The following is a 20,196-nucleotide window of genomic DNA, read 5'->3' on the forward strand; positions in this document are numbered from 1 at the left end:
TGATAGGAATCCATTACACATCCTTGGTGATCGCATAATTGAATCCGTGTGACTAATACGATTAGGAGAATCCCATTTTAAAAATCAAACCCCCTCCCTTATTTTAGGAGAAGTTGAGTTAATGCAGTGGAGTCACGGCCGTGACCATTCTGTGTGAGAACCAGGGGGGTTTCGGGTGGGCCGGGCAATTAGTGGTGACCCGCGCTCGCGAACACACCTGTCCAAACAAGACCCGGCCAGAAGGTGTCGAATCACCGCTGCCTTTATCCTCATGGTGCGGTCAGTGTTTGAATTTGACATTTTTCACACACCTGCCTCTTTAGCTTCACACTCCCCTCCCTCTCCCATCGCACATGCGCTTTCCTGCCTGCCATAGAGACCACCCTCTGCTCCATTCAGCCCCCCTCCTCCTCCTCCTCCTCCTCCTCCTCCTCCTCCTCCTCCACCACCAGGGACCAAGGAGGTTTTCAGCACTTGCCACGGCAGCTCGCAATGGACAGCACCACAAAGACTCAGTGATCCCTCGCATCGCTCGGACGCTTGACAGAAACCACAACTGACAGCCCATCTCGGTGTTCAGTAGGGACATCCAGAGACGGTGGAGAAGTGAGGCAGGGAGAAAGAAAGCGGAAGTGCTTCGTGGACTACTTCTCAAAAACTAAAAATAAGGTGTATCTGGCCAAACAGGCGTTTTCTCTGATATCTCTAGTCTAGAATCAGCACCATGGAAGAAGACCTGGATGAGGGACAGACCCAGAAAGGTGAGAAAGTATTTCTTCACATGTTTTTGGGGAGATTTCCTTCAGTAAATCTGACATGGGTGTTTCGTCAGTGTGCCAGCAGTGCCTCTGCAGAGACAATTGCATAAATGTTAGCCCTTCCCTTTATGAATAGGAGAGCAGCTGTTTGTGGTAATTCCTTTGTCCATTGAGTGTCAGCACTCCACTGAAGAGTGCACGTCTATATGTGCTGTTTGGGTAGTCGGAGGGGTGTGAACCGCTCCAGCGAAGGGGTGGACTGTCTTTGTTTGCCTTGATAAGGCTTTCATGCTTGTCATCGCGGCTGAGAGGGAAACACCAAACAGCGAAGAAGCAACCCGAGCTTCTACACTCCTTAATCCATCAGCTTTCAGGCTCTGCCCTTTGTGTCCAAATACCCAGACGTTGTATCTTTCAGCAGTGTGTTGCAGCATTCAGTGAGGGTTTTCATGCAGGAGCAGAGGGGTGTTTCTTCTTCTTTTTTGTGACTATAAGAGATGCAGTGTTTGCTTTGTGCAGAGTGGAATAGCTATTTTTACTTTAAACTCCCCCACCACTTTTTCTCTGCATGAATGATTTAGTGTCCAGTTGGGAGCCACAAAAGCAAGAGAGTGGGAGTATATTGTATATCTGTTTACCCGTGGGCAGCAACTAGAACAAAGATGTTCCCTTTCATTTGAGTGTGAGAGGAGTCGGACAGGATGCTGTAGCCGCGCGTTCAAGAACACACCTTTGTCTCTGACTCCCTCGTCTCACTCCCTCTCACATCTACTTTGAGAGACAGGCATGGCTTGGTTTGTGTTTTCCTCTCCCCTCCCGCCTCTCCTCCCTGCAACCCAGCGCTCCTCGCAGGCACACACACACACACACACACGAGCTGAAACGGTTGCCATGGCAGTGGCCAAGTGTAGTCATTATCTATTCTCTCTTCACCCACTCCTGCTGATGACATTTCAGTACCACAGGAATAGTTCACTGTGTCTGAGAGTGTGGGAGGAAGAGAGACAGACAGAGGTACAGAGGCAGACTGACAGAAACTGAGTGACAGACACAGCGATCTTCCACAATAGGGAGAGAATAACGATTGATTATACGTTGTTGAAATCTGTTTGATTCTGTTTGGTTCCCCTTTGATTAAAAAAGGGGCCGACATGGTCGATTTGCAATGTTTGGCGTATCGCGCGCCAATGATGATTTTGGTCCAGCGCTTCTTGGTCGCCATTACTAGGTGTGTACTCAGGCTTTTTGCTATTCAGAAAGCAAAAACTGTCGGCCTTGGCCACTAACTGAAATGCTCACCCAACTGAAAGATGCAGCCATGCAAGCTGCGCATGCATTTCTGTGTGCCACATCCACTCATTTGGGTCATGCTCAGGTTTACAAAGAGAGAGAGGCTCATATACTAAAACATCTCGATTTGGCTCCCAGACGAACCGTTTGGTCTAAATATATATCTTGTTTCAAAGACCTAAAAGAGGAGCGTCATTTCTTTTATTTATTTATTCTTTTTTTGCAGATGACGTAATTGTTTTTCTGTAGCTTGATGAACTTTGATGGTTTGAGAGAATCATTTTTTTTCTTCAAACTCAAGCAGGGAAAAGATGTTCAGGATCAAATGCAGGTTAAAGGAAAAAGGATAAATGTCCACATTGGTTGTTGTTTGCTGTGTGATGCTGCTGTAAACATTGCCACCATCCGACGAGAGTTTGATACAAAGTGAAGGACCAACCTGTTAGCTCAGACGCTGACATTCAATCTGTTCCAGCTGCCTGGCGAATGCGTGCGGTCACCTGGGCGACATGTCTGCATGAATCACTGCCCGCAAGTCCCCACAAACACAAGGACGATATAGACACAACTTACCTGACATGAGTTGCTTCAAACTTTTCCTTTCTTCATTCTTTGATGGAACCGCAACATGTGAACAAGCGATGCAAGCCGTCAGAGCTGAACGGGCTCTGACTGAAGTGTATGTATATGATATGAATGATATAATATGCATGAAGAAACATCTGGGGAGTACAAGACGAAACAATTCAAAGTTTGATCGAGTCCAGTTAAAAGCTAAGGTCCTAACAGAGTAGCTGCACACATGCATCGTCCATTTCAGCAGTTCCTTAAAATGTTACACTATTAAATCCACTTATACAAGAATATAACACGCAAACACTGCTTTGGGACAAGTGGTTTTTCCAAATGGGTTTTTAAATCAATCTCATAAGATTTAACTGGGTTAGAAGGTTGTGTATGTTTTTCCCTGTGGGTAAAAAACAAGTGCTATAAGTAGATTTAAAGCCAGGTCCCCGTTTATTGCCAGGCTAGAATGGGATCATGAGGACATTTCAGGAGATGTATTGGTTGATAAAGCATGAAACAATGTCAGATAGATATGTTCAGACAAGGTGGCAGGGCTCACTGGTCAGCTAACCATGTGGGACTGTCAGCTCCTTTTACTGGTTACCGGAAGACACCAGATGATTGAGATGATTGCTCTGATGAAGCATGGTGAACAATAACACCACCCCGTCAGGCTTCGTTCCGCGTCACTTTGATGTCAGGCCTTTCGTTCTGTTAATATCTGTAAGGCTTTGTAGGAGTCATTGCTCCTTTTCAGGAGAGGTGGAAGCCGCAACCAGAAACCACATGAAAATAAACAGGCTGATGAATAAATGGAGAAAAAAAATGAATTAAACAGGCATGGTGAGAGTTAGCATGAAGAAGTGACTGTGATGCTGGCCTGAAGCGAGCTTCAGTCCATCAACACAAAGATCAAGTCAGAGATTGGGCAGAAACACTCAAGGCATTGAAGCGATCATAGCTCAGCAGAAGTTCTGCTAAAACACAAGCGCTACGATAATGTTTCTGTTCCGCCACGACAACTTTAACAGCTCATGAACGTCACGCAACATCGTCTACCTTCACGAGGGCTGCTCCGTGTGGACGCTCACAGTGTTTTTTATTGACAGCGGTGTAAACATATTCACAATCGGAAATGTACGCCACTGCTAAAAGTTTGCTGGTGAAAAATGCAACTCATGATGTCAACCGAATGAACCCGCAAACACTTCCTCCGCAGAAAAGGTGGAGGTGTCAACGAGTGCACTCGCAGCACGCCGATGCCCTTCTGTCTTCCTGCAAATCTCAGATTATGAGTCAGATGCACCAGGTGGGCGCTGCTCGCTGCTCCCTTCAGCTGCTAGCCAAACGTAGCGGCGCGCAGCGCGTACCGCAGGGGCCCAAACCGCCGCCCTACGGTAGCAAAAAGCAGCTGAAATCATCTGAGTTTTGCAGAGAAGTTCTGCAAATCGGCGCAAGATGGATCCGATATACTTTCCAAGAAATAAACCAAAGAGCCTTCCGGCGATCGCTTCCCACCGGTGTTGTTTAATCGTCGCCTGAATGGAAAAACTGCGAAAGAGGCACACCTGTTAGCGCTTCCTGAGCCAAGAAGCTGCTCCGCACGGCACCGCTCGTCCTTCTGTTTGATCAGTTTGATCGGGCCGCTAACGGCACGTCGATACATGGCGACAATCCCATTGATATTTCGGTCGATCTGCAGAGTTTGTCCCGGCCTGAGCGCAGCAGACACAATGCCCAAGTGCTGCTGCATTTGTTCACGGTTCACCTGGTTTTATTCGCTTATATAAAGAAAAGCCGCCGTGACAAATGACAAACTTGCATTGAGGTTAACGGCACGGTGAATTCAAAAGAGGCTGCTTCGAATGCAGATGCCCGGGTGAGACTGATGGATTGTCGATATACACAGGATCGCAATTGATTCCTCATTTAAAATGTTTAAAAACTATTGGATCTATTATAAAGATACCGTCAATTTGTACAACATCCACGAATACATCCGAGCATTTGGAAGTAGCATTTCCAAGAGGACGTTTTTTTTTTTTCTGGGGCATTTAGTGTGGTTGGTCATCTTGCTTCAAAGAGCTTCCAACCCTGAAGAATTAAATTGGCGTAGACTTCACTCAGGAGTCTGTGTCCCGTGATGGCCTGGATGCTTTTTTTTTTTTTTTTCCAAGGCTATACCACTCTGACGTAATAGCTTCAACTCACAGAGCGGTATCAGTGCTCAGCGCTCATGCTACAGTGCATAACCCTTCCCCTGGGCCCGGCTCTCCCTCCCATTCTGACTCATTGTTCTGAATCCTAACCTGCGCCGACCCAGAAGAAGTCGAGGGAGTTCCACCAATTGTTCCTATGAAATTTCGTCGGCGCTATTAGTGGAGAACTTCTGAGGGTTTTCTCATTGTTCTCACAGGAATAACTCCCTCGTGTTGATTTTTAGATAGCGGATAACAGGTGTTCAGAAACATAATGATGCAATTAAACAGCATTCCCCAAGAGTCTTACCTGATCCTCGCTATGATGGCATCTTACAAAGTGATATATATATATATATATATATATATATATATATATATATATATATATATATATATATATATATATATATATATATATATATATATATATATATATATATATATATATATATATATAGTAGAATATGATGATGCAGCCATTCACCAGGAGAGTGACTTTACATTGTCCTATTTGTAATACTTTGACCACAACATATATTTGTACTTCCTTCCTGGTTTCAAAGATACAAAGAAACAACACATGTTGTTAAAGTAAGACATTTTAAATGTGGGTTATTCAAAGTATTTGGAATCAATAAATGCAAAATGAAATGTACAGCTTGGTGTTACATTCAATCCTCTACTGAAGACAGGGCTATTGTTCAGGGGTCTGTGGCTAAAGTCCCTTCACCCCTCGGTGCTCGCTGCCCATGAACAAGACGTTGAAGCTGATTTCACCCCAACGCACGCCTCAACCGCACGAGTGGAAAGTAACAGAACAACCCTCGTGTCTCCTCCTGAGCTTTTTTGACATTTGCTCGGCAGTTTCCTGGAGTGAACAAAAGACCCGTCCCCTGCTCGGCAGTCACGCAGCCGTGTTCAGACTCCTCCATCCCTCCGTGAAGAAGAAAGAGAGGGAATGAGTGGCTGAGCTTTCGGACCTGGCCTGCAACGTCCCTTTCTTGCCCAGAGGGGTTATATCTGTGTAATGTGTCTCAGTCACCATTGTCCCACTGAATTTGTTGACATACAGTAAGTGGGTCATGGCTCTGAAGTACCCGGTCTATTCTCAGATTTTGCGCTGCGGTTGACATGGCAACCATACTGGTTGATTAAACATGCGCAGAGGAGATGGGGGGGCGTGCGGGAGAGGAGAAAAAAAACCTGCTCGCTTCAGGGGAAGGGGGGCTGCGCATTGAATATAGGGAAGCAACGAGACATGTATTCACCCATTACTCTCAGACTGACACAGACACACCATCCCCCCACTGAGATATCTCTCTTACCCCCTCTCTCTCTCTCTCTCTCTCTCTCTCTCTCTCTCTCTCTCTCTCTCTCTCTCTCTCTCTCTCTCTCTCTCTCTCTAGGACCGGGCTCACTGCCACCCCACCCCCATACAAAATTTCTCTGGTAACGAGGAACTAATAACTGCTAGCTGAATGCGCAAAAATGGAGTCTGATTAGATGTCTTGCAGTGTATGTGAAGGCAACGTTAGAGCAAACATAAGAATTAGATCATAGTTTTCTTTTCGGTCACCCTCTTTTATTTCATTTAGGTAGTTTCCTTATTCAATTTATTTGTGGCTATAACTGCATACAGAGTAAAGCCTGTCTTTAAATATGTCCATTTAATTCAAGGAAAGAGACATTACGGGTCAAATTTCATCTTTAAAAGGTAATTATATTATATAGATTCATCCAAATATTATTGGGAAAACAGTTTCATTACAAACACAAAAAGTACAATTTTGACTTTTGTGTCACAGTTTTAAGTTCAGAAGGTTATTCACTGATACAGCACACTTCATAACATTAAATACTTGGTCATCAGCAACACAGGAGAAAAGACAGGATAAACAGAATCAAGACTTTTTGAAGATAAATGATGCTTTCAGCATGTTGGAAGGGTCAGTAAGTAAAATAAAATGTAATATTGGAACCACTAAAGGTAAATCTAAAGCTTTAGTGGCTCCTAACACTTTTAAATACGCCTAAACATATGCTCAACACAGACAGACAAAAAGTAGAATACGAATCTAAACACAAAGCAACCGATGAACTTGAAAAGTATGATAAGGATCAATATGAACAAACACCATGTGACTGATTAGAGGGCAGCACATCCTTTGTTATTTAACCCCAACTGTCTCCCGGATGTTAAAGTCCTGTTTTCTTTGACGGACGTCATCAATTTAAGGATAACCTCATCCCTCGTGTGTTGACTGGCTCAGTGAGAGTGTCTGACAGTGTGTGTGTGTGTGTGTGTGTGTGTGTGTGTGTGTGTGTGTGTGTGTGTTTGTGTGTCCCTTTTGCCTGTTGGAGATGACACTGACAGATGGAGGAGAAGTAGGAGGTGGGAGGGGCATCGGGAGGGGGTCATCCTTTCTCTTTGTATTAGGGAGATGCCGTCTGTTGATTGGACCTCTGTGTTTGGGGTCATGTAGGCTTCATCTTTCCTTCTCTTTTTTTTTTTTTTAAAACAGAGGCTTTTTGTTGGGGGTGGTGAGGGGGGATAAATTATCTAAAACCCAAACGTCTCTTGAAATCCTGTCTCTTTGTTCAAAATTCATTAGACTAATCCTCATGTTGCCAGATTTTCAATTTTGGCAAGTGTTATTCATTTGATTACCACTCAGCAGGGAAAATATCCTTCGTTGTTCCGACCCACTTAGAATCAAGTACAGAACTAAAGGCACTCGAATCTGAGTGTTACTTGGAAATAATTTAAAATCCTGAACCTTCAATGCTTTGGGGATAGCCTCCAGACTGTAATAATATACAAAATAAAGCAATTTTAGTGAGCAATTATCCAGAAATTTCTCCTTATTGGCTCCTGCTAGACCAATACTAAGAGTCTCAGAGTCTTCCTCATTGCCTCCACTGGTTCCTTTAAACAGCCAAAGTCAATTAGGCCAAACTGGACTCTGTGCTCCAAAAAACAAACAGTATTACATCCGTGAGCAGGATCAGTGCAAATAGTTGCTCGTCCTTATCAAGCAAGGGGGGGAGATCTGTTATTTTCATCGCAGGTAATGTTGGGCTAAGCATAAAGCATGAATAATGAATGCGAGAGGCTTGTGCTCTGCTGCACTGTGCCGCTTCTAAATTATGGATCAAGCATCCAGCAGCTCTCCCAGTCACCGGCGCACCGCCACTCGCCGCTTCACACCGGCCTGATCTGCAGTCAGTCGAGATCAATGAGGAGTTGCAGAGAGGAAATGAGAGGATGTGCTGGTATGCGAGGAGGTGTTGTCTGATGAGGTGAAACCCGCTGGGACGCGAGACCAGAAGACAAACGTGCAGCCGTGGCCGACTCGCTGCATCTGAAGAACCGTGACGTCATGCTCATCATTTCACTCGTAGTTTGTGTCTGTCCGTTTTTATTTGGCTTTTACTAATAAGCCTCCCTCTCCCAACCCCACACAATTAAAAGTAGGCAATCCATAAAACGTCGCTCTTTTTCCATCCACTGACTAATGCTCCCGTCTTACCCTGTAACTTCATCTTCAACTGTTTCCATGGATACATCCCCTTCCACTCAGTCAACGTACTTTGTTGCAGCTGGTAAAAAGTCCTGTAACGCAAACCAGCCAGGTCTGTTATGAGCAGTAATGACACCTGACTGTTGATTTGATTGGCGCTGTTGTACATGATGGGGAGGGGAGGGGAGGAGTAAAATATGCTTGAGATGAAGAAACGGCCAAATGCCAGCTCTAATCTGTGTGCAGAAATGTAAATAATGCAGAGGTAATAAACCTTGATTGAGGCCATGACATAAATCATTTATATGACCGCTCGTCTCCCTTCATGTAGACGCTACATGAAGGGAGACGAGGACAGCCTCAGAGCGTCTGCAGCCCCAACACTCACCCATGCAGCATCTCTCAACGGGTGAAAGGAACGACTCAAAGAGAAACAGTTTGCTCACCAATGCGATGTTGCAGTAACTGCTCCCACTCCCACTCCCACTCCCACTATCCAGCAAACAAACAAAAAGCCTATTTTGAGATTCATGAAGTTGAATGTGCTCCATCAGGGTGCTTCATAAACAATCGATTTAATCGTCCGATTTAGTCACATGTTTGTATACGAACAGACAGGTGACTGGACAGTCTGACCACTCAGGTTGATGCTATCCTCCTTGTTAAAAACAGCAAAATGCAGCATCCCTCTTGTTCCCATCTCCTCATCTCCTAGTAGCAGAGTCAGTGCCAGAGTGGGCAGAGAGCTTGTTGAGTTGTGTATCTACCTGACTCATTGATGTAAGAATCATCGAGTCTAAGGGCTCTGCAATACCAGCAGCCTCCTTCCGGCTGAGACGAGGCCGCCGGAGCCGGTCGCGTCCAGCTCAAAGCAGCAGACGGATTTGTTATCGCAACTTCTTTTCCCTCGGGGGTCGATGGTGAACAATCCAAATGAATGAATCGCCTACTGCTTATTTACAACTGGCAGAATAGAGTCAATCTGATGTATTTACATAGTGCAGGCGTAATGATGACAGTACGTTTTTCAATCTAGAATATAAGTGAGAGACAGATATTGCCTTTTCAATGAAGACGACAACACACACTCCTCAACCACTGCTGAATGGTAACGCTTGCAAACAATTTACAAGCATCAATCTTTTATCCAGAGCAACACATCCACAGTGCTTGCTCGTTCATAACTGGACTTAAATTGCCTGATTTGAGAGGCGGCACCAGGGTTGCTGGCAGACAGGGAGTCCCGCACGTTTAAACCCACCGCAGGTTGACAGAGTGACATGAATTGAAGTGTGAATTGGTGTGAAAGCACCCGGGAGAGGATGTCAGATGGCCCCGTCAGTACCTGATAGTCTAAAAGGTGAAATGTTTCCTGAATTTGATGTCTCTTTCCCCATTCCCGAGGGCTTAAGGGAAGTGGGTGCGATAAAGAAATACCAAGGCACAGCAACAATAGCCTGTACCTATACAAGAAAACCTACACAAAATCCAGACGTGAACCTCCTGTTTAAATCATCCACTTGTCACAACTGTGCAGAACTGAACACAGAGACTATCAACGGTGAACAGATGCATGTCCATCAGGTATTGGTAATAGAAGTGTGAGGAGCTGCGGAGGTTATTGGGAAATACCGCATGTATTCTCAGCGAACCTTTCCTGGACAAAAAGAGGTTAAAAATAGAGTAGGGAGGCAGAATAGACATTCCACAGTCTAGCAGGGATTACATCAGCGAGGATGCAGATAGTCTGGGAAAGCCTGGGCGAGGGTCTGAGCTGCACCAAGCGTCTGAGCGCTCGGTGCAGCCCAGCAGGCGGACCAGCTACTTGGTATTCCACTCAGGAACCTGAGCAAATATCCCTCCTCCTCCTCCTCCTCCTCTTTTTCTTCCTCAACTCTGTGCTTCTGACTCTAATCCAAACTCACTTTTCAACGCGGGTGAAGACGGCGAGAGATAAGCATGAAAGAGCCGGTGCTGAAAACACCCCTGATTAGGGATCCTGAACTGTTTTGTCATCTCTTCAGCTGACGATGAAAAAAAAAAAAAAAACTGACTGCGGCGTCTCTGAGTCTCTTTTTCTGAACGAGAGCAAGCAAGAGAATGCAGATGAATGACATCACGGGCCGTGAGAGCGGCTTAGCCGATCAAGAGGAATTGTGCGTTGTTTGCGGAGATGGAATTACATTTGTGCATTTCGCATAGGCGTATTGATTCGGACTTCAAACTAAGTCTTTTATAGTAACGCAGCGTTAAACGAAGAGACATGAAGTGATTTATAACGGGCTGGGCTTCGTAAAAAAACGGCTCTTTGTGGTTAATATACTGCATTGAACTGCATATGAACAAGCCTGATTAAGTCTGGTTTTTGTTCTGTGCTTCCAAAAGGAAATACAATCCACTTCTCTTATTGTTACTCTGAGAAATGGCGGATACAGAACCCCAAAACACACACACACACACACACACACACACACACACTCTCACACACACAGGCGTATACACAAGCACAGAGGGGAGCCTCATAAATCTAAGCAATTCATACAGACACACTCGCATGCGCAAGTATTTACAGACTCAGCTTCTCTGCGAGCAATCTGTGCGACAGGAGATTGAAGTTGGGGCCGAGCAGCGATTAGTCACCTTAAGGGCCCCCGGGGACAGGAAGCAAAGAAGAATGGGGTTAAAGGTCAGGATCACGATGTAAAACTCAGGCTGAGTTTTTTCTTTTTTGTGCCCAGTAAAATGTCAGCCGCCTCTATGGCGCTGCACAACTGACACAAACTAAAAATACAAGGAAAATGTTAAGCATCGGTCATCAGATGTCTTATTTTTGTGGCTAGTCGGGGGTCCAGCTGTCAAGTTGTCACATTTTGTGCATGCATGTTGTTCCCCCCCCAACTGTGGTTTCAATGTTTGAGATTCTGGAAAAAAGGAAATGGAAATACAGTGTATTCGCTCAATGGCAAAGTTTTGTTGAATTATTTAAAATTCATAAAAAATATAGTGCGCTCCCGTCTTACTCTGTGTCCCCGAGCACCACACGAGAGTGTCCACTTCATCCTGGACTCTGATTGAGAAGTTCACCCGTCCTTTTTCTGTCTTTGTTGACAACACGCTGTGTATCCCTTTGTGTGTTCCTCAGGATGCCTCGAGTGCTGCATCAAATGCCTGGGCGGGATCCCGTACCCCTCTCTCATAGCCACCATCTTGCTGTACGCGGGCGTGGCTCTGTTCTGCGGCTGCGGACATGAGGCCCTGTCCGGCACCGTCACCATCCTCCAGAACTACTTCGAGGTGGTGCGGAGCCCCGTGGACGCCCTGGACGTCTTCACCATGTGAGTAAGGAAAGGAGCGCGTCAGGCGTCGGGGTCACTCGGTTGTTCACCTCATGGACGCCGGGGGGAATTGGCAATTTGCCAGCCCAGAAAGGGGAACAAACGCGACACCAAAATCTAGATTGGCGCTTTGTAACATCCGCATCACGAGAGCTGAAGGAGAGGAGAACGTTACCCGGCCCAAAGTTGACTCTCCCCGTCCGGCGGGCGGAACAAAGTGCAACAGTGTTGTTGTGGGTGTTTTCAGCGGTTCTCTATCCACTCCCCAGGATTGACATCATCAAGTACGTGATCTACGGCATCGCCTCGGCCTTCTTCGTCTACGGCATCCTGCTGATGGTGGAGGGCTTCTTCACCAGCGGCGCCATCAAAGACCTGTACGGAGACTTCAAGATCACCACCTGCGGACGCTGCGTCAGCGCTTGGGTACGAGCGGCCGTTTGTGTGCCACGTCAACGCTGCAGTTTAGCCGAGGGGCTGCTTGTGTTACAGCATCTGTTCGTGCTGTCACAACGATAGCTACAGCTGTGTATGCACTTCCATTTCTGCTGCACACTTCAGGGAATCACCTGGTAGTCAAACAGTGTAACATGTCTGGTGAGCGCTCAGGGAGTTCCCCTCTTAGGTGTCCAGCTCTGTTTGTATTGTTTTCTAACAAACCACTTCAGCCTCACACTGTGGATAATGATTACTATATTGTATTACAAGTCCACATCATATGTAGAACATGTGGAAAGTGACTAAGAATGACATATCAGGCAGCAAGACAGACCGTAATGTTTCTGTGCTCAACATGATGGATTGATTTGCAAGCGTCGTCATAAAAAAAAAGGAAATTCCTGATGATTTAAGTGCTCTTAAATCACGTTGAAAACATCTATCAAAAATATTTTAATTACACTGCCATAAGAGCACAAAATTAGGAGCGCTCTCGCACGGCGCATATCAGAGAGCCTGCAGCAATGCTAACGAGATTATCTCTGGGATAATGATTGCTTAGCAAATCTGAAGTTCCACAGGGAGGCAAAGGAAATGAGCCACGCTGTGGTGTGTGCGGTCATTGGGGTCATTAAGTGTGTTTGTGCTAATCTTGTGCCGCGTGGAAATATACAAATCTAAAATACGACTGGCTGTGCAGACAGGAGCAAGGGGTGGCTTTGGGGCGCCGTGTTTAAAGAGTCACAGTCCCACACCAGACAATTCATATCCCTCAAGGCCCAATGGCCTTCCATAATGGGCCAAAACCTGTAATACACAGATATAGTAAACCTCTCAGTCTCACACGTATGACATTCAAACTGTTAATCCACACAGTGCCTAAATGTGATCCGTGTTCCTCTGTCGCCACTGCAGTTCATCATGCTGACATACATCTTCATGCTGGCTTGGCTCGGAGTGACTGCTTTCACCTCCCTCCCAGTCTTCATTTATTTCAACATCTGGAATATTTGCCAAAATGCTACCGTGCTGGAGGGGGCCACACTCTGCCTGGACCCACGCCAGTATGGTAAGGATGGATATTCTGTCTCCATCTCTTCAACCCGCCCGACTGTTCCGATCTCGATCTCATCTGTTGTACTGTGGAAATTGCTGCTATTATCTGCTTCGTCTAGCAGACTGTAAGGTCTAAACAAGCAGTCTGCTTCTGTAAAAATGCAATTATTGATGCATAATGCAGTTATTAAGGTTGAGGATAGGCAGACGGTGAGTCCCAATATATTTCGGCTGGTATCAGAACTCATCTCCTTCTGCGCAGGAGTCTAATAAGCTATGATAAATTACACACTTTATTGGTTTTACTGCATTATTTTGCATATTAGCAAACTCATTAAACACGCCACTTTTCAGAGTAAATACTCTAAGTGACCTAATTTTAAGGTGATCCATCGTTTTTATATGTAAAGTATCCACGGATCCACTGCTGCTCCTCAAATTACTGTCCTGAAAACTTTAATGATCCTCAATAGCATTATGTAAAGCTGGGATAACGCTCCATTATATCAGTAGCTTATATGGCTGGCTCATTACTTTTAATTAGTGCCACATCTTTCAGACCATTAGCCACCGGCGGCCATTAATGCCGCCTGTGTGTCAACAACCATTTCAGCTGCCACCATCATAATAGAAGTCTATGTTTTGCCTTTGTGCGACATAATGTGCATTTAACTCTCTATTATAATGGTTTTATGGCACGTGAACCCTTTTGCTGCTTTTCGCACTTTATGGTTCTGGGCTCTGTGGACATTTTGTCGAACATTAGTTCACATACGAGTGTTGTTCATTCATTGCAGGCATTGTGCCTATTGCTGAGGCCAAAACAGTGTGTGCTGGATCAGAGAAGTTCTACAAGATGTGTGAATCCAATGAGGTAAGGACATCGCACAATGTTACCAAATACGGTATTGTTCATTTAAACCGTTGTTTAATTACATTTACACAACAACTACTTCATCAATACAACGTTACGGGGATGTAAAATGTCATATAGCGTGATTCTGGCTTCACAGCCCACAACATTCAACCTCACAAAATTCACAAATGTTAAGTGATAAAGTTGTTCACTGTCACGTGTGGGGTTTGCGGACGTAAAACAGAATGAACCGCGTGCTTTACGAGTGCGTTTTCAAGCAGCACTTTCATTGGCAGAGACGTCCCCTGCCGCTTGAAGACTAATGTGTGCGGTGATTTGTTTTCGCTGCAGCTGGACATGACGTTCCACCTGTTCATCTGCGCCCTCGCTGGAGCAGGAGCTGCTGTCATTGCCATGGTGAGGCGTAAATCTAACTCGCACCTCTCTCTCTCTCTCTCGAGGGTCAAAAGAATCACAGTGTAACACAAAACATAACGACGGTTATTGTTTTTAAATCAACCACACTGTGTATGCTCATGCATATTACATATACACTGCATACTTTGCATGTTTGCACTTTCTTTATTGTTTTATTTCCTGAAATCCAATCTGAGGGGTGGGGCAGACTGAGCGATCTGTAAAACTGTAATTGTAGCTTTTTTTATATATAAAAAAAGCCCAAAAATGCTGTATTTGTATGTATTAAACACCATAAGTAATATATAAGTGAAATATATAATCCACATGAAAAAAACTGCGTGACCCAATGGAAATGTTGGAGTCCTCGCCTGAATGTTCTCTCTACTAAACTCTCTGTAACTTTGTTCTGCTTCACTTCATCAAAGTCAACCTTTGCAGAGAGAATGTTCACATATTGTGTTATGATCTGGGTTAAAGTTAAACCGTACAGCTGCATCATTTCAAATAAATAATCATCCGGAAAGTGATTATTTTCTAGGCGGAGCTCAAACCTTTTCCTTTTTTTCTATATGTCATCTTCATTTACTCTTAACCAGGAACATATAGACTGATATTTACACATCTGAACAAATTCTAACATGTGTCCCTTTTATTATAACCAAAATGATTCAAATAGCCCTCGTGGTCGCAGAGATACACAAAAAAATAGGAGGGTTTTCTATTGGTTGAATTTAATATGCTGTACTGTTAAGTTGTGTTTATTGATTCTTTTTCATACCTAATATTTTCATGTCTTCAAAAGTCTTCACAAATCTATCTATCTATCTATCTATCTATCTATCTATCTATCTATCCGTCCGTCCGTCCGTCCGTCCGTCCGTCCGTCCGTCCGTCCGTCCGTCCATCCATCCATCCATCCATCCATCCATCCATCCATCCATCTATCTATCCATCCATCCATCCATCCATCCATCCATCCATCCATCCATCCATCCATCCATCCATCTATCTATCTATCTATCTATCTATCTATCTATCTATCTATCTATCTATCTATCTATCTATCTATCTATCTAAAGCCAAAGAAAACATTTCTGTGGCGTTGTTTTTAAACTCTAATAACTACTTGGATGTTGGTTGTTTCTCTTTTTTTAATAGGACTATTTGTGGGTAAAGGCAGCAGCTGGGTGGATAGCCGTGTTTTGTTGTGGTTTGTTTGCATGTGTTTGCCTGTGAGGGAACGGCTGTGGATGGGAGAGAAGGCATTTTGGCGCAGTGAGAAAGACAGGGCTCGTCTCCCTCCCTCCTTCCTTTTGGAGGCACCAGGCATGTCACGCCGTTGTCATGGAAACAGGGAGAAGAAAGGCTCCGAGATTGTTGCAAACATCACTCAGTAATTTGTGAGGAGCCATTTTCTGAGAAACAAAAAAAGTGTTTGTTTTCCAAGGGGGGGGATGAGTTTGCGAATTGTGTTAGGAATCTCTTGTTGTATCTTTATTCAGTTTTTTTTTAACTGGTGGCGCCGAAAAACCATCACCAACACTGATGCATCCCAATAATGAGCCGCCCTCAAAACAGCTTCAAAGCCACGAACACAATCAACGGAGAAAAAATCTTAAAAATTACGTGTTTGAATCTCGGCGGCCTAATTGGTGTTTCTGCTGGTCAGAAACAAAGAGCAGTGACGCCATGAAGCTGTCAGCGCGTGTGAAAAGAGAAGCTGCGATACAACGTCAGTCATTAAAGCACAATACATTCATTATATTCTGAGCTGCCATGGAAACGCAAGTCCAAGACAACGTCTAGCATTATGCTGCCACCTGCTGGTCATTAGAAATGTCCTCCGCCATTTAAAGGGCCAGCACACCAAAAACAGGCTTTACGTGTCTACTCATTGCATTTTACATATAACTATTTAGACTAAACTGTTAATTTGCATCCACAAAAAGATAATATCACTGAGAAATGAACAATGATATCTACATGATATTCTAATAAGAAGTTATCAAACACATAGTGTGTTTCACAAGTAAATCTAACTCAGGAAGAAAACATATTTATTCATTAGTCCCGCAATGGGGACATTGCAGGATTACAGTAGCACACAAGAAACACATAAATAAAAACAAATAAACAGTAAAACAGTAATAAAAACAGTAAAGAATCCACCATAGCAATAATATATGTACACAAATGTATTAATATTATATAGGAAATGTGAACACAAAGCATGGAGTTCAGATCTGATGGGATTTTCTGTTTTAATTGTCTTTGCGTTGGTAATCTTCCTCATCTCACAGATCCACTACTTGATGGTGCTGTCTGCCAACTGGGCCTACGTGAAGGACGCCTGCCGGATGCAGAAGTACGAGGACATCAAGTCGAAGGAGGAGCAGGAGCTGCATGACATCCACTCCACTCGCTCCAAGGAGCGTCTCAACGCCTACACATAAAGACCAGCGGGAGGCCTGGCCCTGCCACTCCGGCCTCTCTCCCTCTCTCTCTCTTCTGTCTTTCTATCTGTCTCTCTCTACCATCCCCTCCCGAGGGGGGGCGGATGGCGCCTAGGGCCCTCGCCACCGCTGATGTCACGGGTGCGTCATATGACAATGTGGTCTGAGGGGGACGTCACACAAACCTCCTCAGTCACAAACAGCATTTCAGATGAAAAAAAAAAAGCCCCTTTACCTCTCTCATGGATGGTGTTATGATTATCAATATGGCAGTTTTATTGATCTTGATACAAGTTGTATAGTGCTGATTGTAGTTTTAGTGTAGTTTGTAGAATCAAAAGTAGCGGTAGTATTTCACTTCTTTTTCCTTTTTTTTTTTTACTTTTAGTATAGTTGTTTTATTTTTTTATTATTTCTTCTTTTTTTTATTATTTGATGCGACGTGTCATTTTGCTCTCCTGCATAATTTATTTTTGCTGATTTCTGAGGGGGTCAACAGGGGCTTAAAAGGGTTTTCAAGCACATTTCTCGTGTCGTGTGTCCTGGAGATATCATGTTCAAAAACTATGTACTGTATGTGAACGGGGTGGTTCGTTTGGAAAATATTTTAAATCTCACAACGCGAGCGCGAGGCATCCGTAAGCCTTCGGCATCCCAGTGTTCCCAGGGATTCAAGCGGCTTTCACGTGAAAGCAACTCAATTCGCTTTTCTATTTGAAGTTATACAATAGCAAGACACAGAAATGAATACAAAATCATTAGGGTAAGACAAATATTTGCTAGATGTGCCAAGCCTGTCAAACAGGGAAACAATTGCTTTGACGGATATCAAAGATGCGACGAGTCAATTATAGATAAATCATGTGGTATTTTATGATAATCTTGCCAATTTAATGAATCGTTAGACTGTGAATGACTCCATGGTCTTTGAATCACGAGCCACGAAAGCACACATACTTTCATAATCCCCCTTTTTTAATTTCTTAAAAGTGGAACTTTATGAATCCAAAACTCCTGTTTTTGCAGAACTCTGCACTGTATATATACTGCTATATGAAAGCGTACCTATATGTTAAGCACTGACATTTAAGGACAATTCACGTGAGCATAAGAAGAGGCCACTCTGCATCCATTCGTCCCAAACCGAAAAAGAAACCCTGACAGTTGTTGGTGTATAATGGCACTCCTTGGTGAATTGTCAGATGTGAGAAAAGTGTGTGTCACAGTAATTTTGTTCATGACAGTAACTGTATTGCTTAAACATCCTGATGCCATACCACTCCAAAAGGTGGCCTGTCGGTTCATTGCCTGGCAAAACGTTGTTTTTGTCAGTATTCCTAAAAAGCTAGTTTCATGCACTTATTTGACCATTTCTGTGCTCTCTCTAGATGTAAGTGCATTGGTGTTCAACTGAAAGTTGGATGACTGTACTGTTAGTAAAAGACTGTGAATTTAGATGTTTTTCGTGGCATGGACATGCATTAATATAGTCTTATTGACTCAAACGTTACTTTATTTCACTTCTTCATTTTCACACTTTTGACTGTCTTGCTGGATCAACCCTTTGTTTATATGTGCAGTAATAAACCTCCCACGCTTAGCGCGTTATGCTACTGATATTAGAGACTGTAGTCTTTGAGTTGTGTCTATTTAGTTTGTGATGAGCTCTCAACCATGTCTTAAAACTGATACTTGTACCAACATTAATCTGAAAAAATGCTTTCAGCTTTCTCCTCGTATTAGTCTTTTGTACTTTCACTACGAATGCTTAGTAGCAGGCTTTAAATTGAATATGTTTTGTACATTCATGTGCCAACAGCTTGAAGTGGCTTATTTGACCTGTATGATCAAATTTGCTTGCATTAATAAAATTCACTTGTGTACTTGTTAATAAATACTTTTTGTGTCTCGTGTCCATTTTGTTTTGATAAGCGGGTTACTATTCATTTTTACAGTCCCGCTGGAAGTATCATAGGATTTGTAATAGCTACCGTTTGAGCCATAAAAAAGATCTTAGTTTCAGTGGGTCAGCAAACATGATTAGATTGTTGAGCGATATCTGACTATTTTAAGTGAAGAAAGGAAATGAATGTATATCACCAGAAGATACGCTTATAGGTAAATGCACGGCACTTGTATCGTGCTTTTCTAGTCTGACAATGAAGGGACGCAAGGAACTGCCCATCAAGATTAACAATCACACCATTTCATACGCCGCAGGAAAAGCTTGCGGGAGAAATTTCAATCTAAAATTCGTCTGAAATTTCTATGCTTAGGGTAAGGACTGTGCCACTGAGCCTCTCTGCCCACTAGATGTCTCTCTTTGCTCTTAGTCGTTGGGAGCCAGAAGTCTCGACTCCATTCCCGAGTATCACATCTGCATGAGGAAGAAAACGAGCCACTCTCACAGACTTCCACTTCATTCAATGGAAGACAGAAAAGTATTTGATCATTTAAGAATTTACACGGTATATGAATCTATGCTGAATATAGCGCACTGCAAGCCAACCCTTTCAAAGTCAGCTCGGACCGAAAGCCCTGCACGCCACTACTAAACCAACGTGCGCGCAAAAATATGAGAGTGATACACAATTGTCGATCTGTCACCGGCAGGCAGAGTGCGTTTGGCCCCCGATCCTGAGTCACCGGTGCACCGAGTCAGATAATAAATCCCGTCCGAGCCTACACTTTGCACCCTAGCGACAGACAGAACACACTGACGCATCTTACATGTGGCCTCCAGCTCAATAATACATTTACATTTAAGAACCTACGTCGTAACGGCCGAACACCCCTTGGATCTACGGTCGAGGCCTCGGTTCATTACGAAGGAACAGTGATTGGATATAAGTACACATGGACGAGTGGTACAATCGGGTGGTGTTAAAAGAGTTCCCATGGGTGTAACAATGGAATTGACCAATGTGAGGGCGTGAACACGGGTTAAGCAGTGGTGAGGTTGGGAACTGAATGGATTAAGAGAGACGTTGGGTGATGGGAAACCTCTCTGGAATTAGCTGATTAGCGCCATGTCCAAATGAGCGGTGCCCCGTCGGCTAGCTTGCGTGACCCTGTCAAGTCCAAGAAATCCTCGACTAATCTTCCATCCTCCCCACCCCCACGCAGTCAATCTGACAGGTGACCATGTACTGTAATTAGATCCTCAGCCTGTTGCCTCGTATGGACTTTGAAAGCTCTTTTCATTATTCTCCATTTGTTTTAGTTTTTTCTGGGAAGAGTAATTCTCCAGGTTTTCAATGAATCCGGATGTCTTTTTTCCTGATCTTTTCTCAATGTGAGA

The 20,196-nt window shown here is 44.0% G+C and overlaps 1 protein-coding gene across 1 annotated transcript; it reads left to right on the forward strand.

Annotated features, from left to right (window-relative positions):
* The first annotated feature begins 441 nt into the window (after nucleotides 1-441).
* gpm6aa (glycoprotein M6Aa) lies at nucleotides 442-18,808 on the forward strand. Its single transcript, XM_068593474.1, has 7 exons — nucleotides 442-761; nucleotides 11,480-11,672; nucleotides 11,942-12,098; nucleotides 13,026-13,179; nucleotides 13,964-14,040; nucleotides 14,374-14,439; nucleotides 16,743-18,808. Exons 1-7 carry the CDS (start codon nucleotides 725-727, stop codon nucleotides 16,893-16,895), a joined length of 837 nt encoding a protein of 278 aa, XP_068449575.1. The 5' UTR covers nucleotides 442-724; the 3' UTR covers nucleotides 16,896-18,808.
* Nucleotides 18,809-20,196: the final 1,388 nt, after the last annotated feature.

The sequence above is a fragment of the Clinocottus analis genome, unplaced genomic scaffold (genome assembly GCF_023055335.1).
Source record: "Clinocottus analis isolate CAN_PGR_092001 unplaced genomic scaffold, fCliAna1.0.p SCAF_10, whole genome shotgun sequence".
NCBI lineage: Eukaryota > Metazoa > Chordata > Actinopteri > Perciformes > Cottidae > Clinocottus > Clinocottus analis.

What these genes read in the sequence shown, in the direction of transcription:
- gpm6aa (XM_068593474.1), top strand. Translation starts at nt 725, where the DNA reads ATGGAAGAAGACCTGGATGAGGGACAGACCCAGAAAG. An exon ending in GACGCTGCGTCAGCGCTTGG is followed by an intron (nt 12,099 to 13,025) that starts GTACGAGCGGCC and finishes TCGCCACTGCAG; the next exon opens with TTCATCATGCTGACATACAT. An exon ending in CCTGGACCCACGCCAGTATG is followed by an intron (nt 13,180 to 13,963) that starts GTAAGGATGGAT and finishes CATTCATTGCAG; the next exon opens with GCATTGTGCCTATTGCTGAG.